Genomic DNA, 25,603 nt, shown 5'->3' with positions numbered 1-25,603 from the left:
CCCCGAGCCGTAAGAAACGCCCCGTTTCGCTCTTCAGGCAACATCTGCTACCGGCCCGCCCGCCCCCGGAGCGCCGCTCTGGGGGGCTCCCCCCTCCCCGCCGCCTCCTCGTCTCCTCAGCCCCCCGGCGCCTTCACTGCTCGCTCATCGCTCTGCCGCTGCCGGGCGGCGGGCAGGGCCGCGGCGGCGGGAGGCCCCGCCGCCCGCCGGGCGCTGACACCACGCACGCCTCAGCCCGCCGGGCAGCGCTGGCGGGGGCCGCCGGGGCAGGGTCGCCCCCGCCGGGCGAAGGCGGGCAGCGCTGGCGGGGGCCGCCGGGGCAGGGTCGCCCCCGCCGGGAGAAGGCGGGCAGCGCTGGCGGGGGCCGCCGGGGCAGGGTCGCCCCCGCCGGGAGAAGGCGGGCAGCGCTGGCGGGGGCCGCCGGGGCAGGGTCGCCCCCGCCGGGAGAAGGCGGGCAGGGCGCGGCCCGCTGAGGGGAGCCGACGCCGCTCCCGCCGGCTGGCTTTCCCGGGAGAAACTCTGGTAACGATACGCATTGCTTTTATAACCACCGGCCGCAGCCGGTCACCCCACCCGATAAGGCCGTCATTTAAATGGACGCTTCCACACGAAAAGTGAAATTGAAAGTTTATCTGTGTACTATTTTAAAAATCCCCCACACTCGTCTTTAGTGATTAGGTCTTGGAATAGTTACATATTACTCCATTTGACACGCAAAGACAGACCTTCGGTCCAGTTCTGATTCTCTTTAGCCTCCGTTCCTGGCTCTGAGGCAACAGCTCAGGGTGGCATTGCCAGACAGGACAACCACGCTCCCAGGAACGCGGCCGAGCCAAGCCACCCCGCTCCCTCTTTAAGAAACACTAAAATGCTGGAATAAAGTATCTATATCTGCAAAACTTTTTTTTAATGGGACTTAGAGCAGCACAAAAGCAGCCTAACAGGACAAAGATTCAGGTTTTGGACATTTACATCTTTTAAATACTGTTCAACACTTTGCACCTACGCTTCTAGCTCATAACCAGGTAGGCGAAGGGCTGGGAGACACACAGGTACCTCGCCCACAGAGAAGCTGTCACGACCAAGCTGCTCTGTGCCAGTAGGAACCCTACCCCTAATGACCAGAGCCCTGCCCTGCTTGCGAGACAGCAGCCATCAGTCACAGGGACAACTCAGACCTCGGTTTAAGGACAGCATACGGCACTTAGTGCTAAAACTTCACATAGGGCATTAACTACAATCAGCTGGAGCTTCCTGAGTTGAGCAGCGAGCAGGATACACTGTATGCAAGAAATACAAACACACCACACTTCTTGTTTATTGCTTTACTTGATATACAGTCAGCTACATACCAAAATACTAAAGTCACGTGAGACAAATTCTCTCTTCCTCCTCTTTGGTGAGCAGCCATAACATATTAAAATTATGCCAAACAGATACTCACGTCTGGATTCTCTAATTGAGAATGTATACTATAACAGTAAAGATGAGAAAAGCATTTTTGAGGTCCTGTCATCTGTGGTTATTCTCACCCAAAACACCCACAAACAGATCCTTAGGGAATTCAAGGAGTGCTGCACCATTTTATAGGGGAAGTATATAACTGAAATTGGTCTGTATTTGTTCAACAGCAAAATTATTTTATTAACATTTTAAAAATATGTTACCATTTTTCACCGCATCTACTGAAGACTTCCATATGACGCATCAGTCACTTTCAAGTGCAATATTTAAAAAAAAGTTTAAACAGTTGCTTATTTTACGTTTGCTTTTCAACACAGACCCTAACTAGTAAATCCCAAGGAAGGTTAGTATCTTATTCCAGGGTTTGTAAACCAGTGCATGGGAAACGCAACCCTTCATTTCTTACTGGGCATAAAGAGAAACCGCTGATTATTCTTTCAACGTTATCTGCCTTCAAAGTGAAAATCAGAGGACAGACACCCTCTACACAACTAACATAAGCCAATTAGAATCTTAGTTCAAGCTCATTGGCAGGAATACTCAGACTAGCTAAAAATTCCCACAAAGTCCAATTAGAAGTCAACCTCTAAAGACTACATCTACTTTTGTTCCAAAAATAAAAGCAAAAATCAAATGAACCATATACTGATGAAAGCTGTAACAGTGCCATGTTGGTTTTACTAACAATGCCTTTTAATGGCAGTACAAAGAATTGTGCAAAGGTTTCAAGAAGGAAACTAATGCAACTTCTGGTTTTTTTCTTTCTCTATTTCAGAGAGAAACTAGCTGCAAATACTGCTCTTACTGCAAACATCCTAGCACCGTGTGGCTACCCAAACCCAGAGCGCTCCGTTCAGCCCGTTCGCACAATTCTTTTGTGTTTTGCTTTTGAAGAAAGGTGGCAGACTCGGTGTACCTCAACAGACCTAATTTACTGAAATCTCCTTTTAGTACCAATCTGTGCATTGCGTACAGACTTCGGGGGAAAAAAAGTCTTAACAAAGCTGAGTTAATTAGTAATTAATTTTGTGTGTTTTATATTAATTGAGACAAATTCTTCACTTGATTATACTCTTCCTGGAGTACTTTGTGAAGTCAGTCATGGTTCTACTTTCAAATGAACTCCACTGGAGATTTTCATTTGCAGAAAGCAAATTTTGTATCTGCATTGTAATACGAGTTTCACACTGACAATAAGTACTTTGAATTTAACACTCTATACTGACTGGAATAAGTAGATTACAAAGAAGGAATATAAATAAAACAAGTATGTGTATGTATATATATTATATATATCAAAATATAACTCAAAGCCTGTTTATTTTTTTTTTAAATAACTATGCATTTTAATGTCATGCCAAGAAGATGCACAAAGCTCTAACTCTTTGTACATAAAAACTGGTCAAACCACAAAAACCACCTCTGGCCCATTACACGAGATCCTTCCCTTAAGATTTCATGTGAATTAATCTATCTACCAAAGAACAACTCTTTTGCTTCACTCTTGAGGAACAGAAGTTGATTGTACTTGACCACAGAAGCTAAAGACATAAGGAGCTAGACTGTGGTTTTGTGGCCAGAGCCACATTTTCAGGTTGTGTGTGTTTGCGTACGTGCACAAACATGTGAGCAAATACACGGCGAGTGGAGCAGGATTTGTGGGAGCCAGTCTCCCTACAGTTTGCTGCCTCAGGTAAAACTACTCTGTGGAAGGGCAAAGAGTATGAAGAGGTACATTACCTACTGTAATTTTGCTGTGCCCCAGCAGCACTCACACTGAGTATTAGGCGAGTAATTGTTGATCCTGATCCTCCTGCTATCAGTATCCCTTTGAAACCTACCACCCTCACCTAGTTAAAATTTCCCACTCAGGTCTTCCTATTTCCTTTCTTGAAAGCCTCCCCACTCTGCTGCTTTATTCCTGCTTTTGCTCCTCACTTATTTAAACAACGCCTTCACCTTTTCATCGTTTTTCACCTCCTGTTTAATGGCACTGTGTTTTCACTTGTAAGCAAAAGCGTGGTCTGAAACAGTTGCTTTGAGCAAAACACATTTCTAAGCTTACAAATATGTAATATAAATACAATGCTGGAGTAGACTTCTGGATATAAACATGCTGCTATCGCTGTTCTCCTTTACACCTCTCCAGGTTTTTTGGTCTTTTTCATGGAATCATAGAATCGTTAAGGTTGGAAAAGACCCTTAAGATCATCGAGTCCAACCGTTAACCTGTCACTGCCAAGTCCACCACTAAACCATGTCCTCATGTCCTTATCATACAAGCTCTTTGGTTGCAGGGACACTACCTCCCCACAGGCCTGCACAGACCAGGGAAGGCTCTCACTCCTGATTTGTACAATTGCTGTGTCCCACCCAACGCCCTGACAAAGTACAACCCTGAGACAACGCACAGGGAACCGGATTCCTCTACTCTCTGCTCATCAGGCTGCTTCCCCCTAAAAGCATTGTCTTTGTAGCCAAAAAAAGATATATGTAGAGATATATACATGTAGTAACAAAGACCTGAAGCTGCATCTAATGTTTGAAAACGCAAGAAATATGGTAAAATCAGAGATCACAAACTGGCTACAACTGAAATCCCGTATAGGCAGCGTAAGCAAGAGCAAACACCGCAGGAGGTTTTGCTATTTTCTGATATCCAAAGTGTTTTACTAACCATATACAAAGAAAAGCCATTTGTTTCTCTTTTAAATTGAGATAGACTTGTTAGGACAGACTGGCATACAACTTTAATCCTCCCAGTCTAATGGAATCTCCTCATAATGTAACTATTTGTTCAAGATTTTTGTCGCTATTTATGCATTCTGAAAGATCATCAAAACTTGCATCCGAAATTCCCAGATTAAAGTTTTCCGTTTTAGTTTTCCTTTCTAATATGGTTTAGTTTAAACAAGCAAAATGCACCCTCTGTTGGGCCAAGCATGTAATGACTTTTTCCCAACGTCATCTTTTTAACAGCATGGTTTATCAAATCCTGTCACGAAGGTTTGTTATTATGATTAACTGTGAACTAATCTACAAGTCATACAAACATTTGAATCAATATTAGACTGAAATGAAACCAAAGCAGCACAGAATATTCAGTGCTACTATTATGGCCATTAGGAGATTTATGACCTTTTTCAAACACTGCTTACATTGGTAGGATTTATAAATCTTCCCAGTGAGCACTGGAAATTCATTTATTGTAACCTAAAACAAGCAAATATATGTACTTCACTTCAGCACCAAAGCACAATTTACAGCCACTATCACTGCAATGCATTTTTTTGAGCTGGACAAGGATTGCTAACTGGCATATTAAAAAAGCTGCGCACAGAAGCTCCAAAGTGCGTTTTGGATAGGGATACTACAGTAAACTCCCAATATAAAAGGGCGTTTATTTTACCCGATTTCTTCTCACTAGGATGTTTCTAGGTAAGGGCGGGATTCAGTGAGGTGAAACTGGCCAGTGTATCAGAACAGAAAACAGCAAAAAGTAATGTCTTAAACCTACATATGCTGATGCCTATACCCACGTGAAAAAAACTGAACTACTCAGATTATCAAAGTGAATATGGGCTGGTATGTGAACACTGGAGTCTAGAACTCACACCACAGTGAAGAAGAAAGTTTGTGTAATACATGGACATCAGAATAGAGACAATATGCCGTTCTCAAAACCACAAAAGGTAGATGGATCGCATAAGGAAAGAAGATGGTGAACAGAGGTGAAGAGGGAACTGGGGTACAGGAACTGTGAGCTGGGATGAAAAGCTACGAACGTCTGCCGAGCTGCAGCAAAGGAAAGCTGCTCTGGAGCATGAGAAGATATCCCATTCAAAACAGATAAAAAGCACACAGGTAGAACTGACTGCTGTGAAACAAGACTCCTCCAAGGTCTGCACTTAACCAATCCCTTTCACAATGATATTTAATAAAATTGCATTGTGGTAAAATACTTCATTGCAGTAAGAAAGAAATCTTCCTACCTTGAATGTATTCAGCTGCTGATTAATAGTCTCCGTTTCCATTCCAACAGGACCTTGTGACTCTTCATGTTCTTCAGCTCTCCCAAGCAGACTGGAAAATTCTTCTAGCTTACTGTAAAACTCCTCAACACGGCTAATAGTACCCTCCACTTGATCTTCCCTGGCTTTTGCTCTGTCTAGTAGCTTGTTGCACTGTTTATTTAAAGCTTCCAAGTCTCTTTTTATACCAACAAGATCAGGAGAAGCTTCAGCTTCTGTGGCTAGCATCATTTTACAGTTTTTATTAGCATTTTCATTATTCATGATAAGATCCTCCAGCTTTTTCAGGAAATGTTTTATGTCCTCTCTCTGTGATCCCAGTACCTCGAGATCTCTCCCCACTGGAGCCATACTATCAAGTTCATCATCAAACTCTGCAAACTGTGAGAACATCTCCCGGATGCTGTTTTGGAAATGGCCAATTCCCTGAAGTTTTGTCTCTAAGAACGAGCACCTATCTTCAACCTGCTGGTTCACTTCAGTGTATTCTCGCTCCAAAGATTCAGCTTGGAGCAAAAGGTCAGAAACACCTGCTGAATCAGAAGCTTCTGCCACCAGGTCTTGGGCAAGCTTTTTTGCTAAATCAACATGAGGCTTTAAAGCCTGCAAGGCTTTCTGCTGGGCCTGCATCATTGTCAGGTGTTTGTTACTGAATGACTGAGGTCCAAGCGAGTCGTGAGCTTCCAGATGCTCTTTGGCACTTTTAAGTTGTTTTTCAGTTTCCCTCGATGATTCCTGAAACTCCTTCAGCCTTTGTGCCATATTTTCCAAGCACTCTCTCTTCTTATGTAATTGCTCTGTGACCACATTCACTTTCTGATTCAGCACCTTTGTTTCTTCTTGAACAATTTCTTTATCTGTTTGACTTGCACTGAGCAAACTTTCAGCAGTATGATTTAATAGCTCCACCATCCCATGGTGTTTATCCAGGTCCTTCTGCCAGGCCTTCACCTGAACAATACAATCCTCTATTTCAACAGGGTTTATGCCAACTTTTAATTCACACAGGTTGCTTTGGCATTTCTCTATCCATGGCTGCAGATTTTCTACATGCTGCTTGTATTTGAGGGCTTTCTCCAGACAATCTGCTAATTTATCTTCCCTTTCTTTTACCTGCTTATTCATTTCATCCCAGTTACTTCTGAGTGTGGCAATTTGGGATTGTAATGCTGCTTTGTCAGCTCCTTGAGTCTTCTGTAAGATACTTTCTCCTTCTGCAACAATTTTTTCATATGAACTAACCTGATTGGTCATGGTCTTCTTGAAATCTTTCTGTTCTTCAATTAGTGACTGCAAGACATCAAGTTTGGCTGATACAGGATGAGTCTGGTTCAGCTCTTCTTTCTTTTTGCCTAGCCAGGCCTGAAAGTCCTTAGACATTTGCTGGAACTGATGAGAAGCAGCATACGCTGACTGAAGCTGCTGAACATGGTTATCTACAAAAGAGAAGACAGCACAGAGGTTCGTTATCAGAACCTGCTAGCATTCAGTGAAGAAATAATAATTGATATTGATCCTATTGTGAGTGATCATTAATATCATGAAAGCTGGTCCTTAGTATATGGTGTTCAACTGGAAGACAACCAAGACAACCAAGCAAGGGACAGACTTGTGCCTGTACTACAGCAGAGCAGTGAAGGCATTTGGACGTGAATCAAATGAGGTGAACTTAGCCAATCTGTGGCTACATGAATCCCATTCAGGCAGATTTTGGGGGTAAAAACCACACAGTCGTGTTTCATGGTATTATGAAGTGTAAGCACAGGGAGTATTAAGTAATCTAGCCTAGCAGTGTCTAACTCATGGCCTGCAGGCAATATGTGCTCTTAGGGAGATCCTTTGAAGTTCCTTGTGACCAGAGGAAATTAAAAAGCTAAATCTGAAGCTGTTAGGGAGAATAAAGTATGATATTGCTTGCAGTGTATTACTTGCTCAGTTCTGTTGTTCACAGGGTAAGGGAAGGCTGCAGACTACTGGCCCTCTCCTGTCACAAGCAGTATTATACAATTACCACCGCATTTCACCAAGCCATTAACTGGTGCTTGCCTAAAAATTACAATTTTGCCTTACGCTCTGCACCTATGCAGTTAGGTAGCACAATGAATAGCATCCTCTTTTGGTATTCTTAATTCAGTGAAGATGCACCTGAAGGAAGAGATGAGAAAAGCAGCCCTGCTACTGTGCTCCAGATTCTCTCCCAAACTGTTCACTAGAGATGCCAAGTATTTTTTTTTTTTTTTTTTTTTTTTTTACCTTTTCAAGGTATGGGGACTCTCCTAAATTCTAATGTACAAATGCTTGGGAGTTGGACTGGATAGAGAGCTGGCACTAGGCTCAGCTCACTCAACATCTCTATAAAGACAAATGAGACTACATGCTGTACTTTATGCCTTACTGTTTTTCTTTGAATAAATACTAACCTGATTTTTGCTCAATATCCTTAAACGATTTTAAGATGCCATCTAACTGCCTCGTAAGTTCTGCTTTCAAATACTCTTCTCCAACCAGTGTTGACAGCTCCTCACAAAGAGCTTGAGCTGCATTTATATTCTTCATTTCCTGTTCTATTTCCTCCTTCATTTCTCTAGCAATTTCCAGTTGTTGTTTCACAGCATCAGGCTGTGTACTCACAGCCAGGCTACTGCTTAGTTTGCTATCCAAGGCACTTAGCTTATCAGACAGACTTCTGAGTAGACTTTGATACTCTGTGCTTTTCACAATGGCTTGGTCAATTCGGTCACATCTGTTCCTCAGTTGCCCAGTTAGACTGTCCCATTTTTGTGCCACAGCTGCCAGTTGCTCTTTTACAATTTCATGGGAGGGTGAATGTTCACCAGGTCTCTTCAGAATCCCTTCACCAGCCATAGTTAACTGCTCGTATTGTGGCTTTCTGGTGTCAAACTCTTTGAGCAGAATCTGGGAAGAAAGAAAATCTTAAAAAGCATTTACCTCATGAAAAAAAGAAGCAAAGTGCTTCTGACAAAACTCACGTAGAGTTTGTTGTAGCTAAGCTCTCTTATTGAGTAATCGATCTCCAAGTTTAAAAGCCAGTGAAATAATTGCTTCTTCTACACATAAACTGTGTTGTTTCCAAGCATTTACATCAAAGAACCAGAAAAAATGAGGTTACTTTACAGATCATCTAATAGAAATTCAATCAGCAAATACAAGTAAACAATGAATTCTGTTAATACTACAGTAATTAACTGTACCAAGTAAAATAATAGCTGTTTAGTTTCAAGCAATGTCTTCTTTCCTAGACAGTTTTGATATTTGTCTTAAGATAGAACTTCAAAGAAGGTGTATTCTGACATAATATAGCAATATGTTATTATAGCACAGAGAATATTTGGCTAATTCACAAAATGACTGTGTACTCTAAGACCTTTAAAGTTTACATCATTGGTTCCCAGTATTATTTTTTTTTTTTTGACAGTAAGCCATAGTGCTTGCAGAAGAAGGGACAAATACCACGATTTTACCTTACAGAACATTCCAAACCCTTTCTTTTTAAGTCAATTAGGTTTAACTTTTAAGGACTCGTAAGTGATATATGATAGTCTTATGCCAGCTGTCTAGATTTCTGAAGCACTTACAAACCAATATTAGGCAATTTTCACATAGTATTAGAACATAGTTCATGTTTTAAACACTTCATTTTAATCAGTATTGATATACCAGTTTTAATAATATTTTTGCAAAATAAAAATGTTACTTTTCATCACAGTTTAAAATAACTGTCAGCAACAGAAATGTTTGAAATGAAAATTTCTAGTTTCTGCAACTTTGTAGGATTTAACTTTTTTTACTTTTGTCTGCAGTTCACTATTTCTGTAAGTAAACTACTCCACTTTTTCTTTAGACTTTTTCTTTTGTCTTTCACACTCTTGGCCCCATATCTATTCACAGTATTGCATTTCATTTACCTTCATATTTTTATTAGCTACTGGCACCATCAAGTGAATAAAATCTCAAAAAGCTAGTTCTACAGCATAGACTGTATATGAGGACTGACCACAAAATGTTATATACACACTGAAATTAATAAAACTTCAAAGGAATATTTTCATTCGACTACAGAGAAACCACAGTATAGTCAAAACACAAAAATGTATCAGAGGATCAGGATCTCCTCAACATTTTTTTCCTTTAGCTGTTCTGATCTCTCTTCACTCTTATAATTTTTTCCTTGTCATTACTGTAGTCAAGTACGACTTAAGCTGATATTTGCTGATAAACAAATGTAATAGCTCTTACTAACTGTGCTATACTCTATCTAAATGCAAAACAGTACTTTGCTAATAGCAAAAAAGCAGAAGAAACTTAAATCAATAACGCATGTTGACATTACTCACCTGAACCTGTTGCTTTTGTGTATTCAGCATATTGGGATCAATTGATAGCGGCCCCAGGACGCTGACCATTAGCTCCTTTTCTACAAGCCAGTGCTTTAACTGAGCTTCTGCTGTCTGGAACTGGGTCAGGTAATTTGAAGACTCCTCCAGTTTTTGTTGTCTCTCAGATGTAACTTGATTGAGCTCTTTCCATTTGGAATCTAAAAATGACGATGTTAACATATTGCATGCATGTTCTAGCAGATGGGCTGTCAGACAGCAGACTATATATGAAACATAAACAGAGCTCTCTAATAAGGCTTCTTGCTGATTAACTCCAGATGCCTTATTGCAGTGACTCAGCAAATACATCTTTTAACAGTCAGATCCATATACACTTGGATGAAGGTCTGCAGTTTAGTACAGCCGCGTGCAGAATTTTTAGAGCAATGAGTATACAACATGTAATAAAATTAGATTAGGATATTACTAAGTGAAATACCACCAAATTTAGGCTTCGGTCTCAAATGATGTAAAAGCCAAAGGGCTGTACTCAGTTATAACTTAGGTGCCTGATTTAGATAAACAAATCTTCCTGCTTTTTCAGTAAAAAGAAACAGATACCTTTCCAAGGGTAAAATTAGGGCTTCTGCTCTGAACAGCCCTCTGAAGGAGCACACGTCTTTCAAATGTCTGCGTTAGGAGCCTGTGGAGATTAACTCCCTCATTTAAACATCTAAACCAGGTACCTAATGACAGGCAATGAGAATACTTCTGTACACAGGTATTTCTGAAGTGCTGTGTGAGCTTAGGTTCACACCTAGGCCAATCCATGGTCTCTTCCACTTGTAGCAAGTGGCTTCCCGAGGAGCCATTGAGTCTTACAGTCTTATCACTTCCCCCTTCCCTCTGTGATACTGTCAGTGCTTGCTCAGTCAGCTCCGATATTTTGCTAACTCTCCTTGTCCCTGAATTTTATATGTGTTTTTTTCAGTTTCTTTTGCTACTTCACTGTCTCTGACCTCTGCTCATTCTGTATTAATTCCCTTTCAACACTACTCAAGTTCTCTTGGTGACCTTACCTGCTACTTAAACTTTTCAGTTTCACTTACAAACAGGACAGATCAGAAAAATTCTCTGCTTTAAAATTATTATTGGTGTAGCCATAGAAATGCCTATCGATATGAAACAAGATTGACCTATGATTTATTTAAAATACGACAAACCTAAGAAGAATTTTTAAAAGCTCATGAAAATTATGCATTGCAGTATCTCAAAATCTATTGTCCAAACATGGTCATTTCCAATTTTTTTGGCAAAATTTATGGAATCAGTTTTAGAAAATGGCAAAAAGCCACCAAAACCACAAAATGACAAAAGCTACTAGTGCGTGGGAAAAAAGCATACAGAAAAGCATTACCAACAACTCAAACCATTCCTTCCATGAAATTAGAATTAACTTGTTATATTTTGTAAGGAGAACAACATATGTATCTGAAGCAATAACTGACAAGTCAAGTTTTAGCCGCACTCTGTTTGAAAAAGATAAAGCCCTCTCAAACCAGTCAAGCTACAGCCTCTCCCAACTGCATTGATATAAATTCAAAGCCCAAGGGCATCAGTGGAACTACTCCAGATCCACTCTTGTAAAGGGAGTTCTTTCCACAGAATCTAAGGGGTAGGAGGGAGCAAGATATTAAAAATACTAGTGATTGCTAATACATTAAAAAAGCTCATAATAAAACAACTTCCAAATCAGTCTGAGCTATAATACAGCTTTACTGAAGTACCTATTTTATCCAACATTTGTCTCCACTTGGGTGCCTCAGGAGAGTTGGGGTTCTTCTCCAACAGCTCTGTCACTTTGTCCTTTAGTTCCTGCACTTTATTCGCACTTTGCTTTAATTCAGTTTCAAAAAGCTGCAAATTCAAGTGATAAAATAAATAAATAAGAGACTAAAGAACGGTCAAGTGTGAAGTTTGAAGTCCATAATACTGAGATGCCAAGCATGAAGATAAACAATAAGTATCTAGCACTTATATACTACTTTTCTGCTATGAATCTCAAAACACTTTATAATGGCATATATTGCCGGTCAATTTTTTTAGAAGAGATAACCTGACAGATTTAAACTATACTAATAATAACAATTATTGTTTAATTTGAACAAGTGACACAACTAGAAGAATTCAGATGAATAAGATCCACTAGGTCTCATCATATTCACATACACTTGGAATCTGTTCTTGTACAGCAGGCAAACTGACTAATGCACAGTACAGTAGCTCACGGCAGAAATAACCCAGCTAGCACCAACAGAGAGGAGTGCGGTGTAGCCTCATTTATCTCAGTGGAAGTCCTGCTATCACAGACAGACTGCTTCTTGTAGATCATCTAGAACTATAGTATAAAGAGCACCATAGCTTAAAGTGTAGACCTAGCAGGAGACTGAGATGCCCCAGCAATTCCTAATTCATGCTGTTCTTACAGACAGAAGGGGTCTGGCAAAGAGCTCTTACATGAATACCCTTAAGTAACAAAGCTTGCCCCGTGGAGCTGCATTTTAATTATCCAAAACCCACTAAAATAAACACTGAACAAACTGTGCTTGATTTAGAACTTTTAGTAAAAGGTCCAACTGCATCAGGAGGATGATCCCAGGCTCTTGCCTGAGAACTCACTCAGTTTTCTGACTATCTGTGGATACTCTTCTATTACCACAGAGGGTAAGATGCTCACGTTAGCTTTGCACATTCTCTGTTAAAAAGTAAGGAGCTAGTTTTCTTCCACATTTAGTCTGAGTTTTAGGACTGAATGTTTTCCAAGTCTGAGGGAAGTTAGTAGCTGTTCAGGTTAATTTTTAAGGGTGACCCGCCAAATATAAAAGAAGCACCTCAGTTGAATCAAGTTCTGTCCTTGTTTAGTCACAAGCAAGGAAAGAATTTTCCCTATCCATTACATTTCCCTTCATAGATGAACCTTCACATGTATAAATATTGTCCTTTATTGCTAGATGAGCATACATCTCCAACGCTGAAACAGGACAGAACCTTACTGCTGATTCAGTGGTTTTCTCATATCAATTTAAAAGCAGGGAGGAGACTGTTGTGCAGCTATATAACTTAACAAGCATGACATGGCTGCTGAAGAGAAACACTGCCTTGGAATAGGCATAAGCCACTGCAGCTGCAGCGACCGGGAGGTCTGTGGAGTGTCAGTAAACCAGCAGCTGCAGAAACAGCTTTTGGACAGATATGGCCTTTCAGATCTTACAAGCAATCCAGTATATATCTCTAAACCACTACGGAGATCAAATAAGTTTATTGCATAATCAATATAGCCTCACCTATTTAAACTGGCCACCAAAAATATTATTTTCTGACCTGCACAACTCCTCTCTGACACAGTGCTCTTTTTACTCCACTGACACAGTTTGCCAGATTTGCTCTAAGCCTGACTGGCATGCTTACTAGATCATTTAAATACTCTCTGCAACATTAAGCTAGGCTGAGATATCAGTTGTTCAAATAGAATTTGCCCAATAACTGCAAGAAAGAGTATTTTTTTTGAAGGCACAAAGTACCTTATGTTGCTCAACTTGGGCTTTAACCGCTTCACTATCAGTTGGAGCAGCTTCCCAATCTGATGCAGTTTTGTCCATTTTTTGCAACCACTGCATCATTGAGGTCGATTCTTCCTGAATATTCTGCATTTTTGAAAGCATACTTTCTAGTTCTGAAATCTTTTCCTTCAATAAAACTCCCAAATCTTCGTAACTGTGATTTACATCAGACATGGCTTGTTGAACAGTTGTCAGTTCTGTAAAAGGAGAGATGCACAAAGACTATGTTAGAGGTTACAAGCCCTTCAAACAATAGACTTCAAGAACTTCTGAACAGTACTCTGAGTTACAATAGCTAGTAGCTCCCCAAATAAGAAGTCACTGAAAGTGTTAGAGTTATTTCCAGTTCACTCTAAACGTGGTAACACTACATCTGAATGACCTATTTGCAAGAGCTTCTAATTTCACAGAAATCATTAATACACAGGTACGCAAATACCACAAACACCTTACAATCTTTCTACCCATTGTTATTTTAATATTTTAAGCAACAATGCCATGACAAAAAGTTGAACATACTGGATTACAGTTCAGTTACTTACATGACAGCCTAACATTATTGCAGTAATATTTTGCTCACATTCACGTATCATTATAAATGTGTTTTATCACTAAGAGAGCACAGCAGGCAGACTGTGTATTAAGTAGACTGTAGTTTAGGAGAACGGACACTGCAGACTTGGGACGTGGTAAGTGGCTCTCCATAAGCACATATAAAGGGCTTATATAAGTTCCTTTGTTTCTGTAAAGGGGTTGGTCACATACAGTGATACAAACATACGTAAATTGGATGTCTTTGTATATGTATGTTTGTGTATGTACGTGTTGTGAATGCTGGTGAGTGTTAAGTTTCAAACCACATATACACGTCAGGATTTTCTCAAAAGCCATGCGGTATATTGATTCAGAAAACACAGTCAGATTTTATCTGTCTTCAAAGAAAATATTGAAGGTAGGTATTTTTACAATTAATTTTAGTATCATGTCCTAGTCAATATAGTTTCCTTACGTGACGGTGATGTGAAATTCCAGTCTAGTAGTGACTGCTACAAGCAGATCTATATACAACATTTTAAAAATACTTACATATTTAACAGTAATTGGCAAGTGCATTTCTTTATCACATCCTGAAATTTTTACTGACCTTTATTTTTCAGGAAATCCTGAGTTCCTGGAGCTCCTCCTTCACCATTTAACATTGTGCCACCTGTGGATCAGGAGAAACCAAGTCCCATGCTTATTTGGGCCTTTTCCCACCAAAAACCCAGCCCTGCATTTCCTCTTCAAAACAACATGATACATAGCTCTCATTGTAACATTAAAGAAGTATCTGAATGCTAGCCTTGTAAGAGCAAATATTTTGTTTAGACTGTTTTATATATTTTAAGGTTGCTTTATGTTTTAAGCTGCTCCAGCCAGCCTGTACCGTAAGTGGTACCACATATGCACAGCAGATGCATAGCGGGTGGGTGTGCACATGATGCACATATACTTATGCACATATGCATGATGTATAAGCAGTCCTACTGCTCACAATACTATGCTAAATAAATGACGACTATAGTGGACAAAGGTCTATGCCCTAGCTGTGAGGCCTACTCACATCCGTATGGCTAACATCACTTCCTTCCTCTCCCCAAAAGGAGCCTGTTCCCTACTGCGAACACGGTTTTACCCAGCCATGCCTGGGTACGGCCTGGGAGCGGGCTAGCTGGCAAATGCTGACACTCTGGGGAGAGCACTGAACTTTAAACAGAAAAGAAGCCCACAGTGGTCACTGCAGACACCACAACCAAAGGCACTGCTTACTCAGGACACCTTTACCCACCAGGCAGGTGGCTGAGTCCCCATCCCTGGAAGTATTTAAAAGACGGGTAGATGTGGTGCTTAGGGACATGGTTTAGTGGTGGACTTGGCAGTGCTAGGTTAACGGTTAGACTCGATGACGGTCTTTCCCAACCTAAATAATTCTATGATTAAGCAGCACTGTACCTCTGCACAAAATGCTCTTGATACCAACCAGATGAATCCCTCTCTATCTTGTCATGAGCAAGACTTGAGCAGGTGCTCCATGACAGGGATTGCAATGTGCAGTCCTTACTGTTACACATGAAGTCCTTACTGTCACTCGGAGGCAGCCACTCACCCAGGCAGCCTGACTAATTAAAAATAATTTCAAAGCCTCTGGAAGCAGGGCTACATGGGCTTTGTAAAACATTGTCAGACCACAGAGCTGGGCACATGGTCAAGCCACAGAGAACTGCAAGGAGAATCACTTCCCGCTCTCCTGCACATATGTATTCCCAGATGAGCAATTAACAGAGAAAGATTAACGGTTGCCTTGGAAAAGGCTATGTATCCACCCCACAGTACCAGCTGGACAGTGAGGACCCCATTAGTGGCAGCTGGAGGATGGCAAGAGAAAATAAACCAGATAAGAGGAGTCACAGGCCCCAGCCAGTGTCTTGTAAATCTTCATGCTCTATTAGCTGGACTCCGGTATTTATAACTGCGATTAAGTGATACACAGTACAGCTCTTGTCTAGGAGGGCAAATACTCTAGTCTGGAGGATTACAGCTGCTTGTATATGCTAGTTATTTAATTATTTTTCTATTTGGATGCATAGGAGTAGAGAAAGGGGCAGAGGAAGGAGCCCAAATATCCCATATAAGGTTCCAAAACGTTCTTTGAAAGATTTTTATTTAAAATTCTAACAAGAATGAAATCAGAGGCAGCTACTACAAAGAGATATGGAAAAAAAAAAGTGCTCTAGTCTTGCCAAATAGGTATCCTCTGGCAGTCCCCATCCTCCCAGTCCTTTGCAGATGACCAAGGAATGCCAACACGCTTGAACTGACTAGGTCTAGAAATAAATTCAAGAATTGACTGAAAATGTGCTTATGGCCATTATAACACCCAGGAAGGTCATGCTGGGATATGGAGTTGATTCAACTAAAATACTGACTAGTATTAATTATGCTATCGTATTGGGATGAGTGGGTTCGCCTAGGCTCGCTTTCTAAACCATGTCCTAATCACCCTTCTAACAAAATCTTCATGACTCTGTAAACCTTTATGTGTTTGCTTGGTGTCACACAGAATAGCCTTGTGGCCATGAAAGAGGCCTCTCTGTGGCAGCAAAGGTGTGCAGGTACATCAATGTTTGCAAAAGCAGGGTTTGTATTTGTCCTACTTGCAGACTTGGTGGATCTGTGAAGCACTGAACACTGATCACAGTAAGTCCGTTTCTCATTATCATAAATTTTTCTGGGATGAGGTGAAGGCAACTATGATACTGTTCATTTTGTTCATTATCTGGGAATTACATACTGAAGTAACAGCTTTAGGACATGCTAATCATTTACATCAAAGCGCTTTTATGCTATTTTGGCAGTGTAAAGCAATCAGAATGTGTACTGAATTACTACAGCAGTTAGACAGTTTAAATGAGAGTCAGAACAAACATGGCTAACTGACTTCTCACAAGCCATAATATTCAGAAAGGTAATCCAAGGGTTAAATATTTTAATTTTTGTCTTGAAGGTTTTAAAACCTCCTGAAATGTTAGGCTTACCTGATTATACAAATGCATACCTGATTTTGCAACTGCTCTCAGTTTGGCAGGAGACGTCACAGCAGTAATTAGGTTACACAGCAATGTTCCTTTGCTATTCATTTTCTGCAGTTCAGGTGCTTTTAACGTCCATTCATCTTTCAAATTCTGGTTAAGAAAAACAGTCATTTGTTCACTACAAAACTGATTTCAAACTTAAAAGATTTAGTACAGAGAAAGGAACAACCTTGCTACTTGGAATCCTCTGCCATATATCCAAACATGCATAGGAAATGGGAACGTAAATGCAGACTGCAAGCTCCCTAGTCCCATTTACTGAGACTGCTTACCCCTTAAGTCTGTACTTTTATGTTACTAACAGATGCTCTGTTCCCTTCAGCCATATTTCACTTCTCATCTAGAATGTCTTACCAATGTATCTTCCAAAGGCTTCTTTAACTCCTCTGTATTCAGAGAGGGCTGCACTGCTGGAATTCGTTCTGTCGTCTCTTTTACCCATTTCTTTAATGATTCTACAAGGAGCTCGAAAGTATCCATTTGTTTCTGACAAGATGATACATCCTCTTCTCTAGATAATTAAAGACAACAAAAGAAATTGAGCACTGAATGTCAGTATTCCTTCTGATAATTAAACCAACACATATTATCAATCTAATGTTGCTGTTCCTAAATTCAAAGAGTCACAAAACCTCATTTTATGGATATGAGCAGAATGTATAAAATCTAGTTTTGCTGTACAGGTAGCTTGTATGGAAGTTCTAATACTTTCTTCAGTTTTCCTTTGCAGCCTGATTCCAAATAGTATATATTCCATCAGAGATGGGGAAAGGTAGGATTTGCTTAGAACTGACAGGACTCCTGTGAATGTCACAAAATTTGAGAAGAGTTACTTGTCTTTACAGCCAACATTAGAGTTCTTGAACCACACAGACTAACTACAGAGGCACTTCCAAATAGAATCTCTTTTTTTCAAATAAAAAATCTCTCTGCTCTGTGGTTAACTGCAATCTCCTGAGATTGCATGCAAGAGGACAGCAGTCATCACAACATTCAGATGGTATTATTAGCCAAGGCAGAAACACTTTAATTATTCTACTTACTTTTCCTTTACAGTCTCCTCTACCTCTCTGAATTTCTTTGACAAAGCATTTACTTTTTCTAATACCAGTGCTTTATCTCCAGGAAGAGCATGGAATGAAAGTTCTTCAAGAAGCTGCTGCAAAACTTCCAGATCTTTCTTATGTTGTGCCAATTCTACACTAGCTTCCTGCAAAACAGGATTACATTCTTTATATTAGACTTCACAATCACTTGTTCAAAATTAAATTCTTGATTTTAGCTAACCAACCAAAGCTGGGAAACAAGCATGCCTTATTTATTGTTCAACCACTTAGATGAGTTAGACTAGAAATGCACAATATATACAAATGGAATGGTACAGTACCTGCATATATTGAGACACTTCACTAACATCCTTTCTCGGTGCCTCTGTCTCACTAAGTGCCTGGTTTTTCTCATCTAGAAATGACTGAAGTTTTTCTGACAGATTTTCAAATAACTCCACTTTAGTCTTCAACTCCTCCATTTTCATAAGCTTCTCTTTATGCTTTTTACTTGCTTCAGAAAACCGTCCTGCAAGTTCACTCATTTTAGCTTGCAGTGTGGATGCAGTGGATGGATCTGCTGTTTCTGTGAACTTCTTCACTTTTTCATTCATAGTGTTTATACTGCTCTGGCGACCCGCAATGTCTTGTTCTAGCACCTGAAACATGCAAGAACTACTTTGTATGGCTTATAACAATTTTAAGAAGTGAAACTAGTCCACCATGCGAAGCAACAAATCAGTACAGCTAGACCATCAGCGTAGACCTACTTATTTCAGCTACAAAAATCCTTATGTGCAGTTTCACTTCACGCAACACTCCTCTTTATTAAGTATTTTGAATCCATTAAAGGTGCCAAACTAAGATTTTAATTCTTTCTTGAAATCTGAATTATCAAACCAATGTTTCTTTTTTTCAGAGAATGCTACTTACAATGCTTTTACTAATAATATCCTGAATAGCAGCAGAATTCAAAGGCACTTGATCTTGTTCTTCAAGGCTCTTTTCAACACTTTCCATCCAATCCAGCATTTCATCCAAACCATCCTGCACGCTTAGGGATCGTGTCAGAGTTATTTGGAGCTTCTCATTCCTTTCATTCACAGACTTCGATAAATTGTCATACCTCTCCACAATATCATCTGATAAAGAGAAAATATATTTCAATTTTTTCCTTTAGCCAAACTAAGCTTTCAACTCATTTTACCAGTTCTCACCAGCTAAGTGTGAGTCAAAAATTGCCTACATCAGAACAAAGCAAAAACATCAGCTTTATTCACTAAAAACACACAAGCAAAGATCAAAATCTTCAAAGAGAGCCAACAAGCCCACATGACAAGGGAGATGAGGGAGCAGCTTACAGCTGTGCTCCCCAGCTTTTAGAAGCTGGTTCCCGTGCAGCTCTAGCTTATGACAACTGTTGACTGTTTCCAAGAAACAGAATAACAGAGTATTAAGACAGCTCTTCTACAATTGTGTCTCTTATGCTATTGTTAGAACTGAAAGGTTCTTCCAGATGATTCTTCATTAGACCTTCAACACTTCCAGGATAAGCCTCTGAAAGTTACAACTTCCATGTACCTCCCATGGAGTTTCATCACCAACTCCAAAGAGGCATGCCTACAGTCGGTTTATTTTGTTGCTCTGGAAGTTACTTGTTATTATTACTGGGATTCCAGTAAGAGATAGTTGTGTGATACACACAGAGAGTCTTCAAACTTCAGACAGTGGTGAATATCATGCTGTGCTACTTCTCACAACTGGTAGGAAGGAGTATTGGGTGTAAGTGGCAAGGTTTTTGACCTCTGTGAGAAGAGGCTGGGGCTGCCCCGTGGAAGACACAGACAGTTCCAGCCGGTTCCAACTCACCCACCACAGGGCATGGCTGAGCTCCTCAGCCAAGCTGGTGGTGCCTCTGGGAAAATGTGTTTAAGAAAGGGGAAAATGCTGCCTGGGAGTGAGAAGCAAGGGGAAAAGTGTAAAAAACAGCCCTGCAGACACAAAGGTCAGACAAGAAAGAAGGGGAAGAGGTGCTCCAGGCAGTGGAGTAGAGACTCTCCTGAAGTCTGTGGAGGACCATGCTGGAGCAGATAACCACACTGCAACACAGGGAGGATCCCACGCTGGAGAAGGCAGACATCCCGAAGGAACTGCAGCCCGTAGAGAGCCCACACTGCAGCAAGATTATCCTGAAAGATTTCAGCCTGTGGAGAGGATCCATGCTGGAGCAGGGGAACAGTGTGAGGAGGAAGCAGTGGCAGAGAGGAGCTGTTATGCACTGACCACAACCACTCATTCCCCATCCACCCTGCACTGTTCGGCAGGGAGGAGATGCGAGTAGTTGGGAAGGAAGGAGTGATGGTGAGCCTAGAAAAAAGAGTGGGGTGGGAGGACGGTGTTGCTTTAATTTGTCTTTGTTTCTCACTATCAAAACCTGTTTTATTTGGCAATAAATGAAATTTAATTTTCCCCAAATGGAGTCTGTTTTGCCCATGATGTTAACTGGTAAGCCATCTCTCTGTCTTTATCTCTACCCATGGACTTTTCCATGTTATCTTCTACCCCCGTCCTGTTGGGCAAGGGGATTGATACAGCAGCTGGGTGGGCATCTGGCAGCCAGCCAAGGTCAAACCATCACAGACAATTTCTTGAAGTCAGAAGGCAGTAATTCCTTGGCTAAGCAAACTTCAAATAATTGCTTGGAAACAGATAGCTGGAGTCATGTTCCTTGAACCTGAACATGCTCCTTCCCACTGGAGAATTTATGAACCTCAGCAAATCACTAACTCTGTTTGGCATACCCATCTGTAACATGTGAATTAAACATAATCCCCATTTCTGGAAAAAAAAATAAAAAAGTCAAAAAAATTGACAGCTTTCAAGTGAAAAGGATATGGATCAAGTGTAGGAGACAGACCAACAATGAAGTTACTGTGTTGTAATAGCTTATGACTCAACAAAACATAGACCTGAATAGTGTCACAAGAATGTGGAAACTCTATATTTTGTCTCTTCCAGTACCTGCATGCAGACACAAGTGATAAAAAGAAGTATTAAGAAAAGTAAACATTTTACCCAGTGTTTTCTGAATCTCATCTTTGTCTGGTGTCAACTCTCCCCTTGTATCCAATAACACTTCAGCAGCTTTTTTCAGTTTTTCCACAGCAATTTGGTGGTTAGACACTTGTCCCTGAAGAACCTGTAAAATTCCACAATTATCATTTATGCTTTTCAATACAGCTAATAGACACACATGCAAGGCTTGAAACATGCCATACAACCTAAACTTAGTGCTGGGAATAAACTAACTCAATTTGTGACCTCTCCTTAAGAAAAATCTTCACCAGTGGCTATGACTGATGTTGACCTTCTGGCCCTTGTTTTACACATTCTTTTTTATCTTCTGTTTTACAATACTTCTCTGACTCAACTGATTTCTTGCATGTAACTTCAAAATGAGTCTTTTGATTAGTTGTTTTTAAAGACCACCTGTACAGACTCATATACTATCCAAAAGAAAAATAAACATATTTTTCAACTCAGCATCAGAGAACAATTCAGGGGGAAAAACATACGGTCATCTGCAGTAGTTACACATTCACCATCAGTTGTATTGACAAAGGATCAGGCTGATATCATAGCATAAACAGGAATAGCGTGAAACAAGATGATTGCCTTCACAGTTTAGGAACCTCCTGGAGTCAATGTCACTGAATTTTGCCTAGGTTTGTCCATTTAACCAAGGAACACAGGTTTTGAGACTAGCCCAGCCACGACTCACTCCAGAGTCAACAGAGAAAGACAGGAAGGCTGAATCAACTCCTGCAAGTGGCTTTCTCTCTCTGGTGTATAAAAGTACTTTCGGGTGAATAGTCTTTTAAATTATTTCAGGCCTCTGTGCTAGTGTATATGATGTACCTTTGTCTTAATTCACTTGAACTTTATACAAGTCCAAAATGAAGGGACTTCTCTTTTTTTTTTTGATGCACACTAACTAAATGAACATATGACTCAAAAGGTAATCCTGTCTGCCCTGCCAGAACAAAGTCAAGCCAGCACATTCAGCACTGGTATCCAGAGCACAACACTACGCCAGAACATAGTATGTCTTGCTGACCCATTTGACACAATAAAACTCAGAGAGACATGAAAAGGAATTTTCCTCACACTACAGAAATATACTGTACTTGTGGAAAAACAAAAAAACAAAAAACAAAACACATTCAAACAAGCCAGAAAGAAAAATGACGTACCAGAAAGCCTTGTATGCTGATAGAAAGCAAGCAAGCTGATGCCAGAGGCACTGAAGAATATTCTGAAGAACAGTTAATCCCCATAAAAAGATTAGACCCCACCATGCTGCCAAGGTTTGTGTCTAGCTGGATTATCAGCTGCATGTGTTGGCTACAAGGGACAGCTTTAACTCGCAACACCTGACTTCTTCAGAAATACTCTTTGTTTTACTGTCGTTAATTGGCTTTCTTTCTTCAGCCTCCTGTTTTTTCTCTTCCTTTGAATCTTTTGACACTTTGTACCCTCTCCCTTCTTCCCAGCTCACAGTCATTGAGTGCTCTTTTGTGTGGCAAGTAATCCATGTAGGCATTTCATAAAAGAACCCCAGTACTCACTCCTTTTGTATTACTTGCATGAAAATTGGCATTATACAGGATATAATTCGTTTTGGCATAAGGAACAAAAACTTTAAATGAAGCTTCAAATTGTAATTGGTGTTATTCCTACTTTTGTAGTGCTTGGAAGCACAAACGTACCTAGATTGTTCCACTGTTAGGAGTTCAAAATTTACACTTTTAATTTTGTTGTTTTACAACATCGCTGTGATTTGTCTCCTCTGATGTGTCACCCACCAAGTGTTTGGCAATTCCAGTGGCAGATATGAAAGATACCATGTGGTAAAGGTACTACTGCTCAGGCCGATGTAAGGGAAATGGTTAAAGCAGGCACTTTCCAAGAGCCATTGAGCCATTATTTGTCAATAGCAAACATCAGACCTGCACGGATACTCCATATAGCACAGACAAAACAACGAGGAAATGCCCAACCAATAGCCTTGCTCACTGAAAAATAAATAATCTTGCATTTTAATTATAGTAGAGATGATTGAATGTGTTTATGAAAATATAAGAGTCAGTTCAAAGACTACAGACTATAGAAACTTTACATAACTCACCTTATACCTGGGCTCCTAAAGCCTTCTGTAAACCTACATTTTATGCAACTAGCTGGAGTTTTACCTCCATAAGCTCCATCACTAACCTGTCTTGCCTCTACTAGGATTTACATAAAGTTGTGTTACTCCCACAGTGGGAAGGAGAAAAAAAAAAAAAAGAAAAACAAAATACTGTTTTTCTATGCAGCACAAATTATGGTATATTCACACTCTGCAGGGCATATAGTACTGGATACAACTGAAGCAGGCAAACAGACCAGTCACACCGCACTGATTATCCAGTATGATCCCTTTCATAATGCAGTAACACACAAACGGGAACAGAAAAAAGCAAGAGTCAGATACAACAAATATCAAATGGTCTTCTCTATCAGGAGATCAGTCCCAAGCCCCACTCCAACAGCAAACTGTAATCACTATATCCTTTCTTAGTTCAAAAACTTTCCAGATTTCACCCTATCATTTGTTAAGTGATATGAAACACATCTTGCTTTCACCACTGCTAATGGCATCTTGATCCCACCATTTTTTTTCACCCTAGTGCTTTTCAGGTAACACTCTGGACAGCTGAATTTCAGAACTATAAAAGTTGCATGCCCACGTGCAAGGCAAGAATTTGGCCTGCAGCCACTTGGATTATATTAGATTATCCTGTTTTTCAGACAAAAAGCACTTCCTTTTCCTGCTTTTTAAAGCTTTTCACCTTGGTTTCTTCTAGTTGTCTTTGGAGATTTTTGGGATCCACTGCAATTGGCTCTGATAGTTGTTTGTTCACAGCTATTTCAGAGGCCTGGAGACCTGACAGAAGTCCAGATGAGGCATCTTCATAATGCTGGTATTTATCCACCAGGTCTTTAAGGTTATTTCCAAGGATGCTACACTAAAAGAGTAAAAAACAAACAAGCAAATACCCAGGTATTAAACTGTGTGCTGCATTTCATACCAATCTCAAGGTCATGCAATACTTCCTGAAATACTGCATGGTTTTTTCCTGTCATCATTCTACTGTCTAACTGATTTCTGAACTAAGGCACAACAGCTGGACAGGCTACGCAGGTCTTCCCAGTTTGTGCTCCTCAAGCGTGATTTAGGATCAATTCACTGAGGCAGGTGGGAAACTGCAATCTAACCCACTGTGCCAGAATAGGAAAAGCTTTAGGAATACTTTTTGATCCATCAATGTAAAGACTCTCTATTAGGATTCTGACACCAAAAATGTGCAGATAAGGCATGAACATTAAAAAAAAAATAAATCAGAAGATATGTGTATGTTCATTAAAATACAGACAGCAGAGTATTGCTTTCATAAATACCTTATCTGCACAGTGAATCCAAAGTGATATGGCTCGATATTGCATATATGCTTTGTTTTGGTCACTTACGAATATCATCTGACCAAGATCCTATTAGTCCTATATGTCAGCATGCCCCAAAACGTATACAGTGAATCATCACGTAAAAACGTCAGTGGAACTCTTTTAGACTTTTTGGAGATGGTTTCACAAGCAAAATCTGATTGTATCAAGTCATAATATTTATAAACAGTTAGTTTAAATATTTATATTCTGAACCTTCCATACACTGTATTTTAATATTTACATACAGTACTTGGTCTCCATCTGGTGGGCAAACATAGAATGCACACATTTATGTAACCACTTAACTAAGATCTGAGTTTCAGATTCCTTCAACATATAAGCCGATAAACTCATGTTTGTATGCGTATATATATATAGATATAGATATAGATATATATAAAAAGAGATATAAGTATTTATTACAAGCCAGAAGCTTTTACAAAAGGCAAAAAGATTACTACAAACCCATTTACAACTTGGAATATCACACATATAAATTGTGGAAGATCTCACTTTTTAAAAGTCTGTCCTTCAAGACTCGATTTAGTAAAAAAAGTCTGCTTTGTGTTGGTTCTGCTCTGCGTATTTATGATCAAATATTTAAAGCGTGTCTATGACGTATGTGCTAAATGTATATACGGAAAGGATAGAATTTGGCAAGTTGACAAATCTGAGACCACAAATCAAGCTGCTGGCATAGGAATTTTATGTGCATAAAAATAAGCTCTCTGAAAATGTTGTGATGGAATCTTTACATTCACACTCAAACTAATCCAATAGATCAAGAGGAGGAAATCTAATGTGTTAATACAAGCTTTTAGCTTCACTGTTCGTATAAATTAAGTGGGAAAATGAAAACGAGCTTCTGTAAATGGAGAGCCTTCTTCACAAACTGTTTGAGAGAACAGGGTTTACACTGTTTTTGTA

At 40.0% G+C, this 25,603-nt stretch overlaps 1 protein-coding gene across 7 annotated transcripts in view; it reads right to left on the bottom strand.

Moving 5' to 3' along the window:
- Positions 1 to 25,603, bottom strand: part of DST (dystonin) — a 302,794-nt gene that overhangs the window by 76,793 nt on the left and 200,398 nt on the right. For all 7 annotated transcript variants that reach the window (XM_082306929.1, XM_082306927.1, XM_082306930.1 and 4 more), the window contains 13 exons: positions 24,022 to 24,198; positions 21,206 to 21,329; positions 19,064 to 19,272; positions 18,472 to 18,789; positions 18,128 to 18,294; positions 17,439 to 17,595; positions 17,048 to 17,174; positions 14,597 to 14,659; positions 13,414 to 13,649; positions 11,620 to 11,749; positions 9,851 to 10,050; positions 7,916 to 8,411; positions 5,457 to 6,931 (listed from right to left, as the gene is read on the bottom strand). In XM_082306929.1, coding sequence (XP_082163055.1) covers positions 5,457 to 6,931; positions 7,916 to 8,411; positions 9,851 to 10,050; positions 11,620 to 11,749; positions 13,414 to 13,649; positions 14,597 to 14,659; positions 17,048 to 17,174; positions 17,439 to 17,595; positions 18,128 to 18,294; positions 18,472 to 18,789; positions 19,064 to 19,272; positions 21,206 to 21,329; positions 24,022 to 24,198 — 3,879 coding nt within the window. The remainder of the gene's footprint in view (positions 1 to 5,456; positions 6,932 to 7,915; positions 8,412 to 9,850; positions 10,051 to 11,619; positions 11,750 to 13,413; positions 13,650 to 14,596; positions 14,660 to 17,047; positions 17,175 to 17,438; positions 17,596 to 18,127; positions 18,295 to 18,471; positions 18,790 to 19,063; positions 19,273 to 21,205; positions 21,330 to 24,021; positions 24,199 to 25,603) is intronic.

Source organism: Platalea leucorodia (genome assembly GCF_965183815.1).
Source record: "Platalea leucorodia genome assembly, chromosome: 3".
NCBI lineage: Eukaryota > Metazoa > Chordata > Aves > Pelecaniformes > Threskiornithidae > Platalea > Platalea leucorodia.
Note: the sequence above shows the minus strand (reverse complement) of the source record. Positions and strands in the feature narration are given on the sequence as shown.